General features: G+C 34.8%; 2 protein-coding genes across 25 annotated transcripts in view; one reads left to right on the forward strand and one right to left on the reverse strand.

The window, feature by feature from the left end:
• LOC137236879 (protein eva-1) overlaps window positions 1–24,353 on the reverse strand; it is a 3,007,131-nt gene that overhangs the window by 854,232 nt on the left and 2,128,546 nt on the right. The gene's annotated exons all lie outside the window — the stretch shown is intronic.
• On the forward strand, window positions 22,116–23,577 carry LOC137239037 (uncharacterized). The gene is made up of 2 exons (XM_067763967.1): window positions 22,116–23,387; window positions 23,479–23,577. Exon 1 carries the CDS (start codon window positions 22,117–22,119, stop codon window positions 23,323–23,325), a length of 1,209 nt encoding a protein of 402 aa, XP_067620068.1. The 5' UTR covers window position 22,116; the 3' UTR covers window positions 23,326–23,387; window positions 23,479–23,577.

Genomic DNA, 24,353 nt, shown 5'->3' on the forward strand with positions numbered 1-24,353 from the left:
ACACCCTTTCATTGGTTAACTCACGAGTTTGTGGTATCAAAACGGCGCATGAGCGCTAATTGGAGTCAATTGGGACTCGCCACTCCAACCAACCAACCAACCAGGGAGGATAGCTATGAGGACCTTAATCAATTTTTGTATGAATAAATTGGTTAGTATGTATTGATGAAAGACGTCATTTGCTCACCAATATGCAAGGCTAAATTTCATACCAACGTCAGGCTTGGGAGGACCGTAAAAAATAGGAGTCAGCACGTTGTCCATCGCTTCGCGCAATGGACGAGGGTGGGAGGACTCCACCTTGCAGGACAGGCCTCATCTTTAAATTTTCTTGCCCCTCACGTCTATTTTCTTCTTTCTTCACAAATGTGCAGATACGAATACTTTTTTTTGTGCATGTGGGTGTGGGTGAGAATGCCACAAGACGATGAGCTAGCCTGAGATACAAGCATTCATGCTCCTCGCCACCCAAGCCGTCAGCCACGTAAAAATTTTTTTGTAGTATTAATATATCCTGGCATACAAAACAATCTCAAACAAATCTACAGCCAGTCTTAAGCGCTCCCAGGTGAATATCACTTTCACATGCAACTGTAACACTTCTTCATAGAATCTGCAAAGCCTCGGGAAGATTTTCCTGAAAGTTTTTCTAAGCGAGGTCGCACCTCGATAGAGATTTGACAAACACTCTGAGTGTATTGCTGCCATGAAAAGCTTCTCAGCGAAAATGTATTTGCCTTGCAGATGCAGTTCACAGTCCGCAAAGAACATGTAGGTACTGTACCGCCAGTTTATAGGAAAAATTAAAAGGAGCAGGACCGCGCTAATTACTTGGTTTTGTCCTAATTTTGTTTGTCCTGAAGCATGGATTTTCCTTGCTCCTTGAAGGACAATTTGAAATTAAGAATAAACAAAGCTAATATGAAATTTCCAAATACATTAATTTCTCTTCAACGTTAAACAATTTCAAATATATTGTTGTTTTGGGCGACTGTTGTTTTTTATACCCAGTTGAGCAGAGCTCACAGAGTATATTAACTTCGATTGGATAACGGTTGGTTGTACAGGTATAAAGGAATCGAGATAGATATAGACTTCCATATATCAAAATCATCAGTATCGAAAAAAAATTCGATTGAGCCATGTCCGTCCGTCCGTCCGTCCGTCTGTCCGTTAACACGATAACTTGAGTAAATTTCGAGGTATCTTGTTGAAATTTGGTATGTAGGTTCCTGGGCACTCATCGCAGATCACTATTTAAAATGAACGATATCGGACAATAACCACGCCCACTTTTTCGATATCGAAAATTTCGAAAAATCGAAAAAGTGCGATAATTCATTACCAAATACGGATTAAACGATGAAACTTGGTAGGTGAGTTGAGCTTATGACGCAGAATAGAAAACTAGTAAAATTTTGGACAATGGGCGTGGCACCGCCCACTTTTAAAAGAAGGTAATTTAGAAGTTTTGCAAGCTGTAATTTGGCAGTCGTTGAAGATATCATGATGAAATTTACAGGAACGTTACTCTTATTTCTATATGTCTGCTTAATAAAAATAAGCAAAATCGGAGAACGACCACGCCCACTTTTTAAAAAAAATTTTTTTTAATTCAAATTTTAAAAGAAAAGTTAATATCTTTACAGTATATAAGTAAATTATGTCAACATTCAACTCCATTAATGATATGTTGCAACAAAATACAAAAATAAAAGAAAATTTCAAAATGGGCGTGGCTCCGCCCTTTTTAATTTAATTTTTCTAGGATACTTTTAATGCCATAAGTCGAACAAAAATTTACCAATCCCTGTGAAATTTGGTAGAGGCTTAGATTCTAGGACGATAACTGTTTTCTGTGAAAAAGGGCGAAATCGGTTGAAGCCACGCCCAGTTTCTATACACAGTCGACCGTCTGTCCTTTCGCTCGGCCGTTAACCCGATAACTTGAGCAAAAATCGATATATCTTTACTAAACTCAGTTCACGTACTTATCTGAATTCACTTTGTATTGGTGTGAAAAATGGCCGAAATCCGACTATGACCACGCCCACTTTTTCGATATCGAAAATTACGAAAAATGAAAAAAATGCCATAATTATATACCAAATACGAAAAAAGGGATGAAACATGGTAATTGTATTGGTCTATTGACGCAAAATATAACTTTAGAAAAAAACTTGGTAAAATGGGTGTGACACCTACCATATTAAGTAGAAGAAAATGAAAAAGTTTTGCAGGGCGAAATCAAAAGCCCTTGGAATCTTGGAAGGAATACTGTTCGTGGTATTACATATATAAATAAATTAGCGGTACCCGACAGATGGTGTTCTGGATCACCCTGGTCCACATTTTGGTCGATATCTCGAAAACGCCTTCACATCTACAACTAAGGGCCACTCCCTTTTAAAACCCTCATTAATACCTTTAATTTGATACCCATATCGTACAAACAAATTCTAAAGTTACCCCTGGTCCACGTTTATGGCGATATCTCGAAAGGCGCCCACATATAGAACTAAATACCACTCCTTTTTATAATACTCATTAACACCTTTCATTTGATACCCATATCGTACAAAAAAAATCTAGAGTCACCCCTGGCCCACCTTTATGGCGATATCTCGAAAAGGCATCCACCTATAGAACTAAGGCCCACTCCCTTTTAAAATACTCATTAGCACCTTTCATTTGATACCCATATCGTAAAACAAATTCTAGAGTCACCCCTAGTCCACCTTTATGGCGATATCTTGAAAAGGCGTCCACCTATAGAACTAAGGCCCACGCCCTTTTAAAATACTCATTAACACCTTTCATTTGATACCCATATCGTACAAACAAATTCTAAAGTTACCCCTGGTCCACCTTTATGGCGATATCTCGAAAAGGCGTCCACCTATAGAACTTAGGCCCACTTCCATTTGATACACATGTCATACAAACACATTCCAGGATTACCCTAGGTTCTTTTTACAACATGGTGATTTTCCCTTACTTTGTCTCCACAGCTCTCAACTGAGTATGTAATGCTCGGTTACACCCGAACTTAGACTTCCTTACTTGTTAGATATTATTTATGTTTTGCCGCCCTTAGGTCGAGACCCGTGATTAAACCACTGGTTTTTAATGTATTCTTTTATTTTGATATATTTCGGTTGCACTTCGGTAACCGTCTTCAAGGAACTACAAACAAAAATTTTTTACTTTACATTTTACATATTAAAAATATATACCTACATTAATTTGCCTTAATTACATTTCTTTACACGTCCGTACAGCGTAACGTGGAGTTTTGTACTGTCTGTTTCTTCGATAGTAAATATTTATAAAAATGTGCGCAATTGTTCGTGTCAGTCTAATGTCTGCAGGTGTATTTGCTATGTGTATCACCTCTAGTGTCATTCATTTTCTGTAATTTTGTTCTTGTTGTATAATTTGCCTCGCAAATATTAGCAGTTCTATACATCACTACGCTGCTACTAAATAAATCCACAACGACAATAAAGGAAGCAGCCACACTTATGTACATGTACACATTAAACCTAGTAGCCACACTTATGTACATGAACACATCAAAGCAAGCATCCACACATACACATAACCAGTAGCTTGTAGCAGAGAAATTATTTCACATACACATACATATGTAGTCAGCAGATAAGAGTGAAGAAGAAAGAGAAACAATCACACATCACGATATCATCAGCTAAGAGCAGAAGTTGTTACTCACACATACACACGCATATAGCTAAAAGAAAAATATAAACTAAAGATTTAAATGTATATAGCTATATTACCAAATATGAAATACAACTGTCTCAGAAGTCATATCCGTCAAAAGTCTAGACCTTGAGAGAAATGCGAACAAGGCAACAGAGAGTATAAAAGCAGCACAAGATAAGGAATAATGAATCAGTTTGATTTAAACACACTTTAGAGAAGTACGCGATTGACACAGTAAAGTTGAATATAAACACAATTTGCCATACTGAATATTGGAGTTATTTATTCGACAGTCCAGCGATTCGAACGTTAACAGAACCTGCAAAATAATCAGGAATTTCTCAAAATTGGATACAATATATTCGCAGAGTTTTTATAGTATATAACTTCACTAATGGATAGCGTCTTTTTTTTTGTCCCACCCGTGACATTATAAAACTTTTTATAAATTGCATATATACTAAAATATTGTGAGTTTTTTTTACATAAAGTACTGATTAAATGTCAAGCGTCTCAACCTAACTAGTAGCAGCTGAAATCCCAGTTGGCTTTATCAGAATGCCTCAACAAAGATGAAATATTGCGTAAAATTGTCTCACCTGACGATGGAACATCCCATGTGTACATTTGATAGTTTCGCTTTTGGTGTTCCTTATAAAAATATAAGGTGTTACAATTAATAAATCGTATTAAACAGCATATTGTGTCTAAATAAAACAGTACCATATGTATATATGGGGTATTCCATCCCATTTCGACCAATTTTGAACCCGACCCCTTTAGAATTGGCTGAAAGTTTTTCTTCTTTTTCTAGCTTACGAAAGACGTTTTTTAGAAGTTTTTAAAATTTTTTCATCCAACACAAAAAAGTTATGAATTTAAAAAAAAAACACCGTTTTTGTTTTCAAAATGCTATAAATTTTTCAAAAATTGACCGTTTGGGATCTTTTTTTTTAAAAAATATTTTTAAATGTACCTTTCGGAAAAAATTCAAAAAAATTTTTAAAGTTTTTTTTTTTTGTAATTTTTCAGTTTTTCGAGATTTTTCGAAATTCGCCCTTTTTTCTCATAAAAAATTCAATCAATTCTGCAATCATCCCCACTAATCCCGTAGTGGGCCGAGCATTTTTTTTTTATTTAATTGAAAAAAAAAATGTTTTATTTAAATTTTTTCCGAAAAGTACATTTAAAATCATATTAAAAAAAAAATTATCCCAAATGGTCAATTTTTGAAAAAGTTATAGCATTTTGATAAAAAAACCGTTTCTTTCAAAATATTTAAAACTTATTTTGAGTTGGAAAACGGTGTTTTTTTTCAAAATGCCATAACTTTTTCAAAAATTTACCGTTTGGGATCATTTTTTTTTTTTTAAATATGTTTTAAATGTACTTTTCGGAAAAAATACAAAAAAAAATTTAAAGTTTTTTTTTCAATTAAATAAAAAAAAAATTCTCGGCCCACTCCGGGATTAGTGGGGATGATTGCAGAATTTATTGAAGTTTTTTATGAGAAAAAAAGGGCGAAATTCGAAAAATCTCGAAAAACTGAAAAATTACAAAAAAAAAACTTTAAAATTTTTTTTTAATTTTTTCCGAAAAGTACATTGAAAAACAAACTAAAAAAATGATCCCAAACGGTCAATTTTTGAAAAAGTTATAGCATTTTGAAAACAAAAACGGTGTTTTTTTTTTTAAATTCATACCTTTTTTTGAGTTGGATGAAAAAATTTGAAAAACTTCTGAAAAACGTCTTTCGTAAGCTAGAAAAAGAAGAAAAACTTTCAGCCAATTCTAAAGGGGTCGGGTTCAAAATTGGTTGAAATGGGATGGAATACCCCATATATATGTATTAGGGCGGGTCGATTTAAAAATCGCTCATTGCTCTGTGAAAATCGTATTCCAGGGATCAAAATAAGAAACGTTGCCGAAGGAACCATACCTCTAAAACGAATTCTGATGTCCCCCCCCCCTTAGGGTCGAACTTTTGGGTAGGGGCAATTTCAAATCTACGTGCTTGTCTTGTGGTGGCTTAAAAAAAACAACACAAGCAATTTTACGATCCGCAATTGTGTCACAGTGATACCTTCATTTTTTAAAACGGTTGAATAAAAAACCCACACAACTATGTTTACGACATGCAAATACATCACAGTGATGCCTTGGTTTTAAAAGGGGGTTGTAAAAACGCTAATTTCTAATAATTTTTTTTAATTTCTTTTCTACTACTAAGTTAAATAAATTTTTTCATTTACATATGTTCTGACTAAATAAATTTCTAAAGAGAAAAATAAACTCCAAAAAGAAAAAACAAAGGCATTTCAAAGTAGGATTTTTCAAAATTTGCCCCTACGACCCAAAGGGGGGGGGGCATCAGAATTTGTTTTAGAGGTATGGTTCCTTCGGCAAAGTTTCTTATTTTGATCCCTAGAATACGATTTTCACAGAGCAATGGGCGACTTTTTTGCCTCCCTACAATCGACCCGGCCTAATATGTATGTATGCCCTCATTCGACAAAACTTTTTATTTTGATTTTTTGATAGAAAAATTAGGCAATTCATAAGGTCTCCTATCCAACGTATGTGCTGTTCTTCTAAACCTGTCATGTGCGCTGTGTTTTTGTTTCTCATATAAAATTTTTATAAATAAAAATAAAATAAAATAAGTAAGGATGGACTGTCTTCGGCTGTGCCGAAGACTTCATACCTTTCATGAATGGGGCTGAACAATAATCTTTTCCCATTCGTAACCTCTACATAATCGGCTGTATAAGATAAAAAATATATTGTCAACAGATGTACATACCTAAGCGATTTTTAAGATAAATATAAAATAAACAAGTAAGGAAGGCTAAGTTCGGGTATAACCGAACATTACATACTCAGTTGAGAGCTGTGGAGACAAAGTAAGGGAAAATCACCATGTTGTAAAAAGAATCTATGGTAACACTGGAATGTGTTTGTATGACATGTGTATCAAATGGAAGTGGGCCATAGTTCTATAGATGGACGCCATTTAGGGATATCGCCATAAAGGTGGACCAGGCCTGACTCTAGAATTTGTTTCTACGATATGGGTATCAAATGAAAGGTGTTAATGATAATTTTAAAAGGGAGTGGGCCTAAGTTATATAGGTGGACGCCTTTTCGAGATATCGCAATAAAGGTGGACCAGGGGTGACCCTAGAATTTATTTTGTACGATATGGGTATCAAATGAAAGGTATTAATGAGTATTTTAAATGGGCGTGGGCCTAAGTTCTATAGATGGACGCCTTTTCGAGATATCGCCATAAAGATGGACCAGGGTTGACTCTAGAATTTGTTTGTACTATATGGGTATCTAATGAAAGATGTTAATGAGTATTTTAAAAGGGCGTGGGCCTTAGTTCTATAGGTGGACGACTTTTCGAGACATCGCCATAAAGGTGGACCAGGGGTGACTCTAGAATTTGTTTGTACGATATGGGTATCAAATGAAAGGTGTTAATGAGTATTTTAAAAGGGCGTGGGCCTTAGTTCTATAGGTGGACGCCTTTTCAAGATATCGCCATAAAGGTGGACCAGGGGTGTCTCTAGAATTTGTTTGTACGATATGGGAATCAAATGAAAGGTGTTAATGAGTATTTTAAAAGGGCGTGGGCCTTAGTTCTATAGGTGGACGCCTTTTCAAGATATCGCCATAAAGGTGGACCAGGGGTGACTCTAGAATTTGTTTGTACGATATGGGTATCAAATGAAAGGTGTTAGTGAGTATTTTAAAAGAGCGTGGGCCATATCGCCATAAAGGTAGACCAGGGGTGACTGTAGAATTTGTTTGTACGATATGGGTATCAAATGAAAGGTGTTAATGAGTATTTTAAAAGGGAGTGGGCCTTAGTTCTATAGGTGGATGCCTTTTCGAGATATCGCCATAAAGGTGGGCCAGGGGTGACTCTAGAATTTTTTTGTACGATATGGGTATCAAATGAAAGGTGTTATTGAGTATTTTAAAAAGGAATGGGCCTTAGTTCTATATGTGGACGCCTTTTCGAGGTATCGCCATAAACGTGGACCAGGGGTGACTCTAGAATGTGTTTGTACGATATTGGTATCAAATTAAAGGTATTAATGAGGGTTTTAAAAGGGAGTGGCCCTTAGTTGTATATGTGAAGGCGTTTTCGAGATATCGACCAAAATGTGGACCAGGGTGATTAAGAACACCATCTTTCGGGTACCGCTAATTTATTTATATATGTAATACCACGAACAGTATTCCTTCCAAGATTCCAAGCGCTTTTGATTTCGCCATGCAAAACTTTTTCATTTTCTTCTACTTAATATGGTAGGTGTCACACCCATTTTACCAAGTTTTTTTCTAAAGTTATATTTTGCTTTAATAGACCAATACAACTACCATGTTTCATCCCTTTTTTGTATTTGGTATATAATTATGGCATTTTTTTCATTTTTCGTAATTTTCGATATCGAAAAAGTACGCGTGGTCATAGTCGGATTTCGGCCATTTTTACACCAATACAAAGTGAGTTCAGATAAGTACGTTAACTGAGTTTAGTAAAGATATATCGATTTTTGCTCAAGTTATCGTGTTAACAGCCGATCGGAAGGACAGACGGTCGACTGTGTATAAATACTGGGCGTGGCTTCAACCGATTTCGCCCTTTTTCAGAGAAAACAGTTATCGTCCTAGAATCTAAGCCTCTACCAAATTTCACAGGGATTGGTAAATTTTTGTTCGACTTATGGCATTAAAAGTATCCTAGACAAATTAAATGAAAAAAGGGCGGAGCCACGCCCATTTTGAAATTTTCTTTTATTTTTGTATTTTGTTGCAACATATCATTACTGGAGTTGAATGTTGACATAATTTACTTATATACTGTAAAGATATTAACTTTTCTTTTAAAATTTGAATTAAAAAAAATTTTTTTTAAAAAGTGACATATAGAAATAAGAGTAACGTTCCTGTAAATTTCATCATGATATCTTCAACGACTGCCAAATTACAGCTTGCAAAACTTCTAAATTACCTTCTTTTAAAAGTGGGCGGTGCCACGCCCATTGCCCAAAATTTTACTAGTTTTCTATTCTGCATCATAAGTTCAACTCACCTACCAAGTTTCATCGCTTAATGCGTATTTGGTAATGAATTATCGCACTTTTTCGATTTTTCGAAATTTTCGATATCGAAAAAGTGGGCGTGGTTATCGTCCGATATCGTTCATTTTAAACAGCAATCTGAGATGAGTGTCCAGGAGCATACATACGAAATTTCATCAAGATACCTCAAAATTTACTCAAGTTATCGTGTTAAGGGACAGGCGGACCGACGGACATGGCTCAATCGAATTTTTTTTCGATACTGATGATTTTGATATATGGAAATCTATATCTATCTCGATTCCTTTATACCTGTACAACCAACCGTTATCCAATCAAAGTTAATATACTCTGTGAGCTCTGCTCAACTGAGAATAAAAATAGGTAGGTATTTTGTGTGAGGATGCAAAGTTTCACGTTTTTTGTGGTCTGCATGTAAAAACTATGACTACGAATCACGTATATGACGTAAACGTAATTATTTGATGAAATTTGAAGCTTCTAGCCTTAAAGAAGGGGCAAAAATTACAGTTTATATGGGGTATATAATATATATACCACCGATCTCTATGATTTTTTCAGACAACAATATATGCTGTATACGAAAGTAATTGGTGAAATTTCAAGCTTATAGCTGGTAAAATGGGGCTGAAATTGCGAAAAAAATATATATATACTATATATATACTATATATACCACTATGATTTTTTCAGACACATTCGTTGAAATTTGAAGCCTCTAGCTCTTAAAATGGGGCAGTAATTACGAAAAGTTTCTTATCTGAACAATCGGTTGTGGGGATATATACTATATATACGCCCGATCTCATCAATTTTTTCGGACAACAATATGTGCAATATGCGAAAGCATATGGTGAATTTTGAAGCTTCAATTTGATAAATTGAGGAAGATATGACAAAAATCCTCTCTTTCTGAAAAATCGGTTGTATGGAGGATATATGCTATAGTGGTCCGATCCGGTCGATTCCGACAAATGTCTAATCGGACACCCAAATACACGCGCTCACCAAATTTTATCAAGATATCTCAAAAATTGAGGGACTAGCTTGCATACAAACAGACAGACGGGCAGACGGAGAGACGGACATGGCTAAATCAACTCAGCTCTTCATCCTGATTATTTCGGTATACTTAATGGTGGGTCTATCTATTTTCCTTTAAGGACTTACAATTTTGAGATTTTAGCCAAAGTTAATATATCATTTCATTTTTATGAAAGGTATAAAAATTTTAATTTATATTATTTTTAATTTATATAAATGGACAAAAATCAGCGAAAAATGGGTCCTTATATAGGGACATATTCTTTCTGAACTTTGATTTTAAAATTTTGCATAGAAATTGTAAAAATATTTATGAGAAATAAAAATATAAAAGTGGAGCGCACATTACTTGGATTGGAAAGTTAGCAGAAAAGGAGTTAACTTATCAATATATAGTCCAGGCGCGTAGCCGAAAGTGTCAGTAAATAATAATTACCTGTAAGTATACACATATTTACATTTTTACATAATATGTAAAATATTATTACATATTTATACTTTTATTTATTTGAAATTTTTCTTTCTTTCTACAAAACAGTATTTATTTTTCTAGTTTATTTTGCCATTTTGGTTAGGATTTCTTCATGAGTTATTTATCATGAGTTAGTTATGATGTTGAGTAGAGCTAGCCCATTCATCCTCTCCTGGCCCATTGTATTTCTTAGATATGTTTGTAACCTTCGAAGGGAAGAGAAAGAGCGTTCGCTAGGAGCAACGGAAACTGGAAGCGTCGCAGCAATTTTTATATATCGATGTACCGTAGGGAAAAATGACACGGAACAATTATTTAATGCACCAATGAACGTGCTTGGTTGCTCCTCCTTTGGGATTGTCAAACAATGGCTGAAAAAGTTTTGCAATGTTTTTTATTATGGCGTAATACAAACAAATATTCTTGATCATATTTTCATTTGATTTACTTAATGAGAGATTTCTTTCATTGCATTTTTATTGCGAAGTGGGTAAAACCGCGTAAAAACCGCACATGTTTTTTAATTGATCTCTAGAATTTCAACAACGAAGCAAAAATGTATAGGTAATGTCGATACAAAATTACACTTTTCGTGACTCCTATTCGTTTGCAAGAAAACATTTTTTTAATGGAACATTTTTTCCATACATAGTATATATTGCAGAAATACTTCAGGCTACATTAATTTTTAAGCTACTTGAAAATTGTTCATATATGCCAAGCTTGGATTGCTACAAGTGAGCTTGCTTACTCGTAAATTTATTGCTTTTAACTCATACCTATACTTGCATTAATTTAAACATACGTTAAAGCTCATATTTCAAATTCTACACATTCATCCTTTCTAATGCATTTCGAAGCATGAAAAATTTCATAGCAGTAAGATATAAATATGGTAAAATCAGGGGCGGATTTGAATATTCGCCGCCCCTAGGCAATACATAACTTGCCGCCCTTACAATTTTTAAATTTTTTTTTCACAATAATAATATTGTAACGAATTTAGTTGCAATTTCCCTTATTTGCAATCTTCTGCTGAGTTTGAATCACTAAATTGTTGAATAAATAACTTCGATATTTAATAATGCAAAATGGCCTTTATTAAAGTACTTCACAATAACACTCAAACTTTGCAACGAATAGCTTGCTTAATAACCAAACTGATTTATAGCTCAAATGAAACTCCTCTTCGCCTCTACTGTCACGCCTTTTATACTTTTTGATTTCTCATTGCATATTTCCAGGCTTTTCTATTCCAGAACTACTACTAGTTTGTTTCAGCTACAATATCGCCAGCCACAACTACGTTTATAACTTCTCATTTGAGTAATACTTGCACAAATTATTGCCCTCTCTTGTGACAACTCAGATAAGATATATGCATATGTTTGTGCATTGGTTCTCCGCTGCTCGAATACGTACTTATGTGTAGACGCAATTATTGATTCGTTTATGTAGATACATAATGATTGAATTATTGATGTGAATTCACGTCACTGCTTAGCATCGGCTTAGAAATAGCAGCACCCCTTAGTTTTGCTAATATTCGTAACAGTGCCCTCCACCTAAGTCTGATCGTCCCGATAAGACAAATCTCTCGATCTAAACGCTGCTAGCCTCTCCAAATGAACCACTTTCATTTTGGTTCGTTGTTTGGTAGTGGTTTGTATGCGGTACACTACATCGTTGATCCGTTTTACAACTTTGTATGGGCCTTCCCATTTACACTGCAATTTCGGGGAAAACCTTTTTTTCGTTGTGGGTTGTATAGCAGCACCAAATCTCCTTCCTGAAACCCTTCCGAATTAAATGCTTTATCGTACCTCGCTTTCATCTTGTCACTCATAATCTTTGCTCGTTGCCTTACCAGATTGTGTATCTCTCTCAGCTCTTCTTCCAAGACACCAGTGGATTTCTTGACATTCCTCTCCGCATCGGCATCTATCCCATACTTCAAATCAGCTGGCAGTCGAAGGTCATTGCCAAAAATTACCTTTGCGGGAGTTTCGCCCGTTGTGTCATATACTGCCGATCGGTAGGCCATCAATAATAATGATATGTGTGTATCCCAGTCCTTATGGTACTTGTCTACTACTTTCCTTAAATGCTCCTCCAATGTTCTATTGAAGCGTTCCACCATACCATCGGACTGAGGATGCAATGCAGTTGTCCGTGTTTTTCGAATGCCCAACTTCTTGCACATTTCTTGGAACACAGCTGATTCAAAATTCCTGCCTTGGTCAGAATGTAACTCCATTGGTACACCATTTTTTGCAACCCATTCGTTTTTAACCACTTCTGCTACTGTTTCTGCTTCTTGGTTTGGGATTGGATATACCTCTGGCCATTTACTGAAATAATCCATAACCACCAGTACGTATTTGTTTCCGCGGTTGCTAGTAGGAAATGGACCTGCGACATCCATGGCGATCCTTTCAAATGGTGCAGCTGAAATATACTGCTTCATCTGGCCATGACTTCGGGTTTTGGGCCCTTTCGCTCTGTTGCATACCTCGCAGTTGGCAATCGACTCGGTGACCGACTGACGGCAACCAACCCAATAGAATCTCTGCTTAATTTACTCGAGTCTCTTCGTGATTCCAAGATGACCTCCACTTGGACCATTGTGCAGCTCGCTGAGCACGTCAGGAATCCTCTTCCTGGGAACAACTATCAGTTTCTTCTTGCATTGACCATCCTCACTCTCCCATACTCGATGCAAGCAACCGGATATCAATTCTAAACTGTTCCACTGTGCCCAATATGACTTCGCAATGGGACTCTCTGCTGACATCTCCTCTCTGCTTGGTCTTTCGTTTCGTTCGAGCCCTTGCATAACATGTGACAGATCTGTATCTTCTAGCTGACACTTTCTTAGTTGTTCCTTGTCCCATTCAGCCGTACACGTTATAGTCATTAGCCGGACATCTATAATGTCTTCTTTAGCCTCGGCCTTTGAGCAGTGCTTGCATTCCAGACTACATGGTCTTCGTGACATTGCATCTGCATTTCCATGGGTACTACCTTTTCGATGCTCAATGGAAAAGTCATAGCTTTGTAGTCGCTCGATCCACCGTGCCAATTGTCCTTCCGGATAACGGAACTGCAGAAGCCATTTCAACGCTGCGTGATCTGTCCTGGCACGGAATCGCTGGCCGTGGGGTATTTGTGAAAATGTTTAATGCACTCTACCAATGCCAACAGCTCTCTCCGTGTAACGCAATAGTTCCTCTCTGGTTTTCGAATTGAACGGCTGTAATATGCAACTACCTTCCCTTGTCCATCGACCAGTTGTGATAAAATGCCTCCTATAGTATATCCGCTCGCATCTGTATCTAGAATAAACGTTGCTCCTGGAATCGGGTATGCCAACATTGGGGCAGTGCACAACCGCTCTTTCAATGTTTGGAAAGCTACTTCTTGCTCCTTCTTCCATTCAAAAGCTTTATTTTTCCTTGTTAGCTCGTGGAGACTATGGGTTACGCTGGCAAAATTTGGTACAAATCGGCGGTAATATGTGCACAGCCCAAGGAAACTTCCCAATTCATGCAGATTCGGTGGTCTTGGCCAATCCTTTACTGCCTCTATCTTTTCATTCGCTGTACAGACACCTTCTGTCGTTACCTTGTGGCCCAAATAATTTACTTCCTTTTTAAACAGCGTACACTTTTTGGGACTTAACTTCAGACCAGCGTCAGCTATTCTCTGGAAAACTTCCGCCAAGTTTTTAAGATGTTCATCAAAACTCCTGCCCAATATGATGGCGTCGTCCAGGTACACCAAGCATGTTTTCCAATGTAGTCCTTTCAGTACCTTGTCCATGATGTAGCATTATACGTCATACCCACTGTAAGGTACCATTATACCTCACAACGACTGTAACACACTTGTGGTATTACGCTGCATAAATTCCAAATATATTTTAGTAATAATCATATTACAATATTTTTCCCAACAAAAATTATTGAACTAACCCAGACGATATGGAATGCCGAACATGAGACCTATATCCATTAAAAGCTAATCAATTATACATATAAACATACAACCCATTGTAATTATACATACAAACATACAAGCCTCTTTTGGGAAAATACCGAAACACTCAAACTGGGGGCCTACTCTGTATTGCGATGCGAAAGGCAGTGCGATGCGAAAATAAATTGCGATGCGAAAGGTAATTGGAACTCTGTAGCGCTATCGCATCGCTAACAATGTCGCTTTTTTATTTTTCGCTAATTTTGGGCTTGAGTATGCATCACTGACCAAACTCAAAGAAAGAGAACAAAAGAAACAAGGCGATTACAATTTCGGCAAACGATTAATTTTTGTTGAACAAATTAAAAAAAGGATTCTGTAGCATTATGGAACGATTTAAATGAAGAAAGGATTGATTTAAATGAAGAAATCCTCCCAGTTCAGAAATTGAACTGGAAGAAGTGAACGTGATAAATACAGAAAACGTGGAAAATCATAGAATGGGAAATATTGCTAGTTGTATCAGAGAACAAATAAAAAATGACATGATTTCAAATAGAAATGCTTTATAAAAAAGTGGTTTCGATTTAATTGTTATTTATTTATGTATTTTAAGTCCACTAGGATTACAAATTGTTGGTTTTGTGTTTGTTTTGTTTTTTGAGTTGTCCTATATATTTTTAAATGAATATAAAGATATCAATTTATAAAATCATCAATTAATACTTACATATTTGAATAATGCGAATGCCTATTACTTGTAGCAAGAAAAATGCGAAAATGAATGCTGTTTGACATTCGCTTTCGCTTTACAGAGTGGCGGCAATGCGAAAAGGGAGACAAATTGCGAATGGGCAAAATATACATGCGAATGTCAAGATACAGAGTTCCGATTTTGCGATTTCGCGTATTTTTTCTTTCGCATCGCAATACAGAGTAGGCCCCCTGATCTGCTGACGCTGCTAAATGTACAAAACCACATGTATGGAGTTATGCATACAAAAATACATGTATACAAAGACCGTATACAAACAGACATGTATGCATTCTCCATTCCATATATACTTATTTTTAGTTATTAGTATTTAGATATTTATTAATGTATAGGTTAAGCAAATTAGTATAAAAGACAAGAATTTATTCAATAAAGTGAAGATTTAAGTCGCAACCTTTAACTTGCAACGTCTTCTTATTCCATCAAACTTTTCATGGCGATCCTGCCAGGAGTAAATTATTGAACTTTTCATGGCGATCCTGCCAGTTTAGATCAAATCAGCATAACTGCTAAAAACGATCTAACTGGAAAAGATCCTGCCAGTTCAATTTAAAAAAAAAAATTTGCTGATCAAGCAATAAAAAATTTTTCTAAGATCCAGCCAGTTATTAGAAATCCTGCAAATTTGGCAAGGAGCAAAGGGTAAACAACATAGTTATTAATCCTGCAAAAATTGGTAACACAGAAGGAGCAAAAGGATCAAGGGTAAACAACACAGTTATTAAAAATCCTGCAAAAATTGGTAACACAGAAGGAGCAAAAGGGAGCAAAGGAAATTATGATCAACAACATAATAAAATGCATTAACAATCAACATACGAGAAGTTTCGACAACAATATGCACATCTTTTAAAACGCATAAACCTGAGCAATCTGATACAACTAACAGCATAAACTGGAGAGCGGACATAAAACAATAAAATCAGCACTAGCAGCGTAGATATGAAACATTGATAACCAGCAAAATACTAAATGGCAGCAATTTAGACTAAAGTAGGTATACAATTTATAACGTTAAGAATATTTAAAATTTTAGAATCAATTGAGCGGCCTTACGGACGCTAAACCATTAGCAAAAACGAAAGTTTTTGCTTAGGATTTTTTTTTCCTTTTAGTAGGAAATAAAATTAATTAAAAATTTTTTTTTTGAACAAATGTCCTTTGAAATATTGAAAATCTGTTCTATTTAACAAAAAAAAAAAAAAACAAAAAAAAATAAATATTATAAAGTATGTACAAACAATTTCTTTTAAACAAAAAATATAATATAGAAATTTACTCAGTTAAAATTTAAAAAATAAAATTTTTTATAGAAAAAGAAAAGTAAATTGGAATATTTAGGACACTTCTAAAACCTCTAGAGAAATCCCATAGAACATTTTAATAAAATTTAAAAATTTAAACTACTCTGTCCATTACTATTAAAATGCAAAGAAACCCCTCAGATCTTCCTCTCTATTGGTGGGATGAAAATACCCGACACACTAGGGACCTACCCAAAAAACTAGAAGGTTTAAAGAAATTGTGGAAGATAATAGGTATGGAACGGGAACCCACAATTGAGGACATTATAAACCCCACTACCAGGGTGGAAGAAATAATGCGAATGATGAGGAAAGTGTTTCCCAACGATGCCAAATGCTAAGTAGCATCAAAAAAAAAAAAAATAAAAAAAATAAAAAAAAAATCTTTGCTGGGTTGGAGCTGTTTTGGCCGATATGTATAAAGAAAAAACCCAAGAGTTTTTACTTTTCTCTTCTATGCATTTCGACGCATCCGCGTCATCATCAGGAAGTCTATTTATTTTCAAACAAACAACATGAAAATACAAAAGTAATCATTATTTTCAATAAACATTACAAATTCAACATTAAAACAATAACTCACAATAATTTGATTAGTTGTACAAACACAATAATATCACAGGACAATCGACACATTCATTTTTCTTATTTTCTATTTTTGTTCTTATCATTTTTTATTATTGCTGTATAAGCGCTATTTGTATTGTCAATGTCTTCTTTAAAATTCATGACATTCGTCATATGTTGTTGGATGCGGAGACTTTCCAGTGTCATCCTCCTTTTGCATCTTCTCTCAACATCTAAAATTTTTTCGTTCCCAAAATCAGCTGTATGGCCATTGTCAGTCAGGTGTTGAGAAAGCGCGGTATTTGTTTTTCTGTTTTTTGCGTCCATTTCATGTTCGTGTATTCTCGTTCTCAATGCTCTTTTCGTTGTGCCAATGTAACATTTATTGCAGGCATTGTTGTTGTTACCGTTGCATTGAATTTTATACACTACATTGCATTGTTGTCCCTTGTCTATTTTGTCTTTTGTTTTTGTAAAGAAACGATTAAGTGTATTGTGTGGTTTGTGAGCAAATGTTATGTTGTCTTTTTTCATAATTCTCCTGAGCGATTGATTACTTGTTAGTCCGGGTATATAGGTAACTCCAATATAAGTTTTGTTTGTGTTTGCTTCTGTTTGTCCATTTGATGAATTAGGGTGGTCCATTTCTTGTGTCGTATTAATTATAAGCTTTTCTATTAGAGTATTCGGGTAGCTATTTTTGAAGAGAATATTTTTTATTTTCTTCTTGTTTTCTTCTATGAAATCACCGTCACTTAGAAGATGTATTTTCCTTATTAGACTTGTTGCTGTGTTAATTTTCTGCTTCCATGGATGATTGGAGTGATAATTGATAATTCTTCCTGATGCCATCGACTTTGCATACCAGTTGAACGTTAAGTTTTGGTTTTTTCGGTGTATTTCTACGTCTAGGAAGGCAATTTTGTTGTTCTGCTCTAATTCTTTAGTAAATTGTATCCTGGTATGCTGTGCATTAAATACTGTTAGTATGTCTTCCACGTCTTTAGCTTTAACAATTGCGAATATGTCATCTACATATTTGGTTATGTATTTGACATATATGTCTTTGCTTTTTAATTCAGCGAGGCTGTCGTCCAATATTTTGTCCAGAACGATATTTGCAATGGTTGGAGATAGCGGGTTGCCCATTGGCATTCCGTATATTTGTTGGTATATGGTGTTGTTATATGAAAAATAATTGTTGTCACGTAGGCAGAAATCTAGTATCGTCTGGAACTGTTTTTTGTCTATTTGTGTATGTGTCTCCAATTTTTCCCATTTTCGCATAATAGTGCGTATTGCTAAATGTATGGGTATATTTGTAAAAAGAGATACGACGTCGAATGAAATGAGAATTTCGTCGTCTTGAATTGTGAAATTATTGATTTTTTCTTTAAGTTGAAGTGAACTTTTTATATTAAGATCATCGGATATAATATTTTCTAAAATGCTTCCAACAAATTTTGATAATTTGTAACATGGTACATTAATAGATGAGCAAATCGGTCTAAGTGGTGCGTGTGGTTTGTGAATTTTCGGAAGTCCGTAAAGTCTTGGAGCATTAGCAGCCGCGGATGTCAGCTGAAATTTTTGTTTTGCATCGAGTCTCCTTTGTTTGTAAAGATTATTTATAATTGTGTTATTCTTCCTCATCAGTTTTTGTGTGGGATCATTCCTAATTGTTTTGTATGTGTTTTTGTCGTTTAGCAACTCTTTCATTTTTAGTTCGTATTCATTTTTGTACATCATAACTGTCTTGTTGCCTTTGTCTGCATTTGTTATTATGATCTCGTTTCTGTGTTGGTTAAGGAATCTTTTGGTGTCTGTCGATGTTTTCAGTATAAACTTGTCCTTAGTGCAGTTTCTAATTTTTTGTTGAAAAGTATTGATTTTTGCCGCAATGTCACTCCTTACAGTATCTTTTTCCCTCTCGTCCTCAAAACTTTGTACGCATTGTTCCAAATCGGCGATTATTTCAATGGGTGAAAATGTTTTTCTTGACACTGGTAAGGCGAATTTGTTGCCAAGTGACAATAACCAACGCGACTCCTGCGGTACTTCGATGTTCGTATTGTTCACAAACCAATCTTCATTTAATCTCATGCCAAATTTTATAGTATTCTTCGAAATTTGCTTCTGGAGTTTGTCGTTGTGTATACTTTGTGTGTTTGTGGCGATTTGTGTCGAAAAATAGTGGTGGTTCTCTATAATTTTTTCGTAATCTGTTTGCTGAAGTCTGTTTTGTAACGTTTCCTGTAAGTGCTTAACGGTCGTTGTGATAATTTTAATATTAATGTTTGATTCTTTTATTTCTAAGTTAACGACTTTCAGAAGAAAGCATTGTTCTAATTTCATAAGGTCTCGTCGTGTGGTGTCTAGTTTAAAGCAGTGTTGTATCGTTTTTGTCTTACCCTGTAAATGTGATGGAATGATGCCATAATCTTTGCACCGCAGTAAAAATTTTAGGCGCTCTTTTTGTTTAGCCAGTTTTTTGATGTTTTTGTTGTGTTGCTTGATTATGTAACAAATCTTTTCGTCGTATTTGTATTTGATGTGTTGGTAGAACTGCTTCATGTTGTTGTTTGTAATATTCCGCGTTTTTTCCGGTTTTGCTCACCGTAAATATTTATATGTTGATTGGACCAAATTCTTTATGAAAATGTTTGCTGGGTTGGAGCTGTTTTGGTCGATATGTATAAAGAAAAAACCGAAGAGTTTTTACTTTTCTCTTCTATGCATTTCGACGCATCCGCGTCATCATCAGGAAGTCTATTTATTTTCAAACAAACAACATGAAAATACAAAAGTAATCATTATTTTCAATAAACATTACAAATTCAACATTAAAACAATAACTCACAATAATTTGATTAGTTGTACAAACACAATAATATCACAGGACAATCGACACATTCATTTTTCTTATTTTCTATTTTTGTTCTTATCATTTTTTATTATTGCTGTATAAGCGCTATTTGTATTGTCAATGTCTTCTTTAAAATTCATGACATTCGTCATATGTTGTTGGATGCGGAGACTTTCCAGTGTCATCCTCCTTTTGCATCTTCTCTCAACATCTAAAATTTTTTCGTTCCCAAAATCAGCTGTATGGCCATTGTCAGTCAGGTGTTGAGAAAGCGCGGTATTTGTTTTTCTGTTTTTTGCGTCCATTTCATGTTCGTGTATTCTCGTTCTCAATGCTCTTTTCGTTGTGCCAATGTAACATTTATTGCAGGCATTGTTGTTGTTACCGTTGCATTGAATTTTATACACTACATTGCATTGTTGTCCCTTGTCTATTTTGTCTTTTGTTTGATGATTTTGGGAACGGAAAAAATTTTAGATGTTGAGAGAAGATGCAAAAGGAGGATGACACTGGAAAGTCTCCGCATCCAACAACATATGACGAATGTCATGAATTTTAAAGAAGACATTGACAATACAAATAGCGCTTATACAGCAATAATAAAAAATGATAAGAACAAAAATAGAAAATAAGAAAAATGAATGTGTCGATTGTCCTGTGATATTATTGTGTTTGTACAACTAATCAAATTATTGTGAGTTATTGTTTTAATGTTGAATTTGTAATGTTTATTGAAAATAATGATTACTTTTGTATTTTCATGTTGTTTGTTTGAAAATAAATAGACTTCCTGATGATGACGCGGATGCGTCGAAATGCATAGAAGAGAAAAGTAAAAACTCTTGGGTTTTTTCTTTATACATATCGACCAAAACAGCTCCAACCCAGCAAACATTTTCATAAAGAATTTGGTCCAATCAACATATAAATATTTACGGTGAGCAAAACCGGAAAAAACGCGGAATATTACAAACAACAACATGAAGCAGTTCTACCAACACATCAAATACAAATACGACGAAAAGATTTGTTACATAATCAAGCAACACAACAAAAACATCAAAAAACTGGCTAAACAAAAAGAGCGCCTAAAATTTTTACTGCGGTGCAAAGATTATGGCATCATTCCATCACATTTACAGGGTAAGACAAAAACGATACAACACTGCTTTAAACTAGACACCACACGACGAGACCTTATGAAATTAGAACAATGCTTTCTTCTGAAAGTCGTTAACTTAGAAATAAAAGAATCAAACATTAATATTAAAATTATCACAACGACCGTTAAGCACTTACAGGAAACGTTACAAAACAGACTTCAGCAAACAGATTACGAAAAAATTATAGAGAACCACCACTATTTTTCGACACAAATCGCCACAAACACACAAAGTATACACAACGACAAACTCCAGAAGCAAATTTCGAAGAATACTATAAAATTTGGCATGAGATTAAATGAAGATTGGTTTGTGAACAATACGAACATCGAAGTACCGCAGGAGTCGCGTTGGTTATTGTCACTTGGCAACAAATTCGCCTTACCAGTGTCAAGAAAAACATTTTCACCCATTGAAATAATCGCCGATTTGGAACAATGCGTACAAAGTTTTGAGGACGAGAGGGAAAAAGATACTGTAAGGAGTGACATTGCGGCAAAAATCAATACTTTTCAACAAAAAATTAGAAACTGCACTAAGGACAAGTTTATACTGAAAACATCGACAGACACCAAAAGATTCCTTAACCAACACAGAAACGAGATCATAATAACAAATGCAGACAAAGGCAACAAGACAGTTATGATGTACAAAAATGAATACGAACTAAAAATGAAAGAGTTGCTAAACGACAAAAACACATACAAAACAATTAGGAATGATCCCACACAAAAACTGATGAGGAAGAATAACACAATTATAAATAATCTTTACAAACAAAGGAGACTCGATGCAAAACAAAAATTTCAGCTGACATCCGCGGCTGCTAATGCTCCAAGACTTTACGGACTTCCGAAAATTCACAAACCACACGCACCACTTAGACCGATTTGCTCATCTATTAATGTACCATGTTACAAATTATCAAAATTTGTTGGAAGCATTTTAGAAAATATTATATCCGATGATCTTAATATAAAAAGTTCACTTCAACTTAAAGAAAAAATCAATAATTTCACAATTCAAGACGACGAAATTCTCATTTCATTCGACGTCGTATCTCTTTTTACAAATATACCCATACATTTAGCAATACGCACTATTATGCGAAAATGGGAAAAATTGGAGACACATACACAAATAGACAAAAAACAGTTCCAGACGATACTAGATTTCTGCCTACGTGACAACAATTATTTTTCATATAACAACACCATATACCAACAAATATACGGAATGCCAATGGGCAACCCGCTATCTCCAACCATTGCAAATATCGTTCTGGACAAAATATTGGACGACAGCCTCGCTGAATTAAAAAGCAAAGACATATATGTCAAATACATAACCAAATATGTAGATGACATATTCGCAATTGTTAAAGCTAAAGACGTGGAAGACATACTAACAGTATTTAATGCACAGCATACCAGGATACAATTTACTAAAGAATTAGAGCAGAACAACAAAATTGCCTTCCTAGACGTAGAAATACACCGAAAAAACCAAAACTTAACGTTCAACTGGTATGCAAAGTCGATGGCATCAGGAAGAATTATCAATTATCACTCCAATCATCCATGGAAGCAGAAAATTAACACAGCAACAAGTCTAATAAGGAAAATACATCTTCTAAGTGACGGTGATTTCATAGAAGAAAACAAGAAGAAAATAAAAAATATTCTCTTCAAAAATAGCTACCCGAATACTCTAATAGAAAAGCTTATAATTAATACGACACAAGAAATGGACCACCCTAATTCATCAAATGGACAAACAGAAGCAAACACAAACAAAACTTATATTGGAGTTACCTATATACCCGGACTAACAAGTAATCAATCGCTCAGGAGAATTATGAAAAAAGACAACATAACATTTGCTCACAAACCACACAATACACTTAATCGTTTCTTTACAAAAACAAAAGACAAAATAGACAAGGGACAACAATGCAATGTAGTGTATAAAATTCAATGCAACGGTAACAACAACAATGCCTGCAATAAATGTTACATTGGCACAACGAAAAGAGCATTGAGAACGAGAATACACGAACATGAAATGGACGCAAAAAACAGAAAAACAAATACCGCGCTTTCTCAACACCTGACTGACAATGGCCATACAGCTGATTTTGGGAACGAAAAAATTTTAGATGTTGAGAGAAGATGCAAAAGGAGGATGACACTGGAAAGTCTCCGCATCCAACAACATATGACGAATGTCATGAATTTTAAAGAAGACATTGACAATACAAATAGCGCTTATACAGCAATAATAAAAAATGATAAGAACAAAAATAGAAAATAAGAAAAATGAATGTGTCGATTGTCCTGTGATATTATTGTGTTTGTACAACTAATCAAATTATTGTGAGTTATTGTTTTAATGTTGAATTTGTAATGTTTATTGAAAATAATGATTACTTTTGTATTTTCATGTTGTTTGTTTGAAAATAAATAGACTTCCTGATGATGACGCGGATGCGTCGAAATGCATAGAAGAGAAAAGTAAAAACTCTTGGGTTTTTTCTTTATACATATCGACCAAAACAGCTCCAACCCAGCAAACATTTTCATAAAGAATTTGGTCCAATCAACATATAAAAAAAAAATCGTTTTCAACCTAAAAATTTGAAAAAAGATTGAAGCCCAATGTGGCGTAGAAAAAAAATTTTTTTTTTACATTAAAATTAAACAAATTTTTCCAACAAAATTTTTCTTAAACTTTTATGCCAACTAAATAAGGAAAAATAATAAATGGAATGCACAAAATAAAGAATACAATCAAAATTTTTTTTTTATTTCAACTCTCATAAAAGCAGAGGAAAATTTCAAGATGCCTTGGTGGACAAAAATAGCCCAAGTCATTATGGTAGCCATAGCTGGCTATGAAGTAGGAAAAGAAAGCTCTGAAACAAGAGATAACAAAATAGTCAAGTACGAGTCATCAACTAGGGTAGATACAGAAAGTACTCCGAACATCCCGGATGTTTGGTTAGCAATTATAGGTTGTGTATTCATACTATTGATCATCACAATAGCCATGATGCTCAAAAACTATACGAAGCACAAATTTAGGCAGGTAAAACCCGCCACAACTCGTATCTAAACCCATTACCAGTACCAAACCAAAACTGAGGAAGAGCGATAAATTCAAACCCAATAATGTCACAATCGACAGTAAAGGCAACCCTGCCTAAAGCGAACAGCAAATCAAAAAAAAAATTTGCACAATTCCTTTGATGGCTCCTGACAAAAATAGTCATGAAGCAATAGGAAATTTTAGGACAGTGGAAATAGGCAAAAACTAAGAAACTTTTAAAACCAGCCCATAAC

Source organism: Eurosta solidaginis, chromosome 1 (genome assembly GCF_040869045.1).
Source record: "Eurosta solidaginis isolate ZX-2024a chromosome 1, ASM4086904v1, whole genome shotgun sequence".
Taxonomy (NCBI): Eukaryota; Metazoa; Arthropoda; class Insecta; order Diptera; family Tephritidae; genus Eurosta; species Eurosta solidaginis.

Excerpts from the sequence above, each read along its gene's own strand:
- LOC137239037 (XM_067763967.1), top strand. The coding sequence starts at position 22,117 with ATGCGAAAATGGGAAAAATTGGAGACACATACACAAATAGACAAAAAA.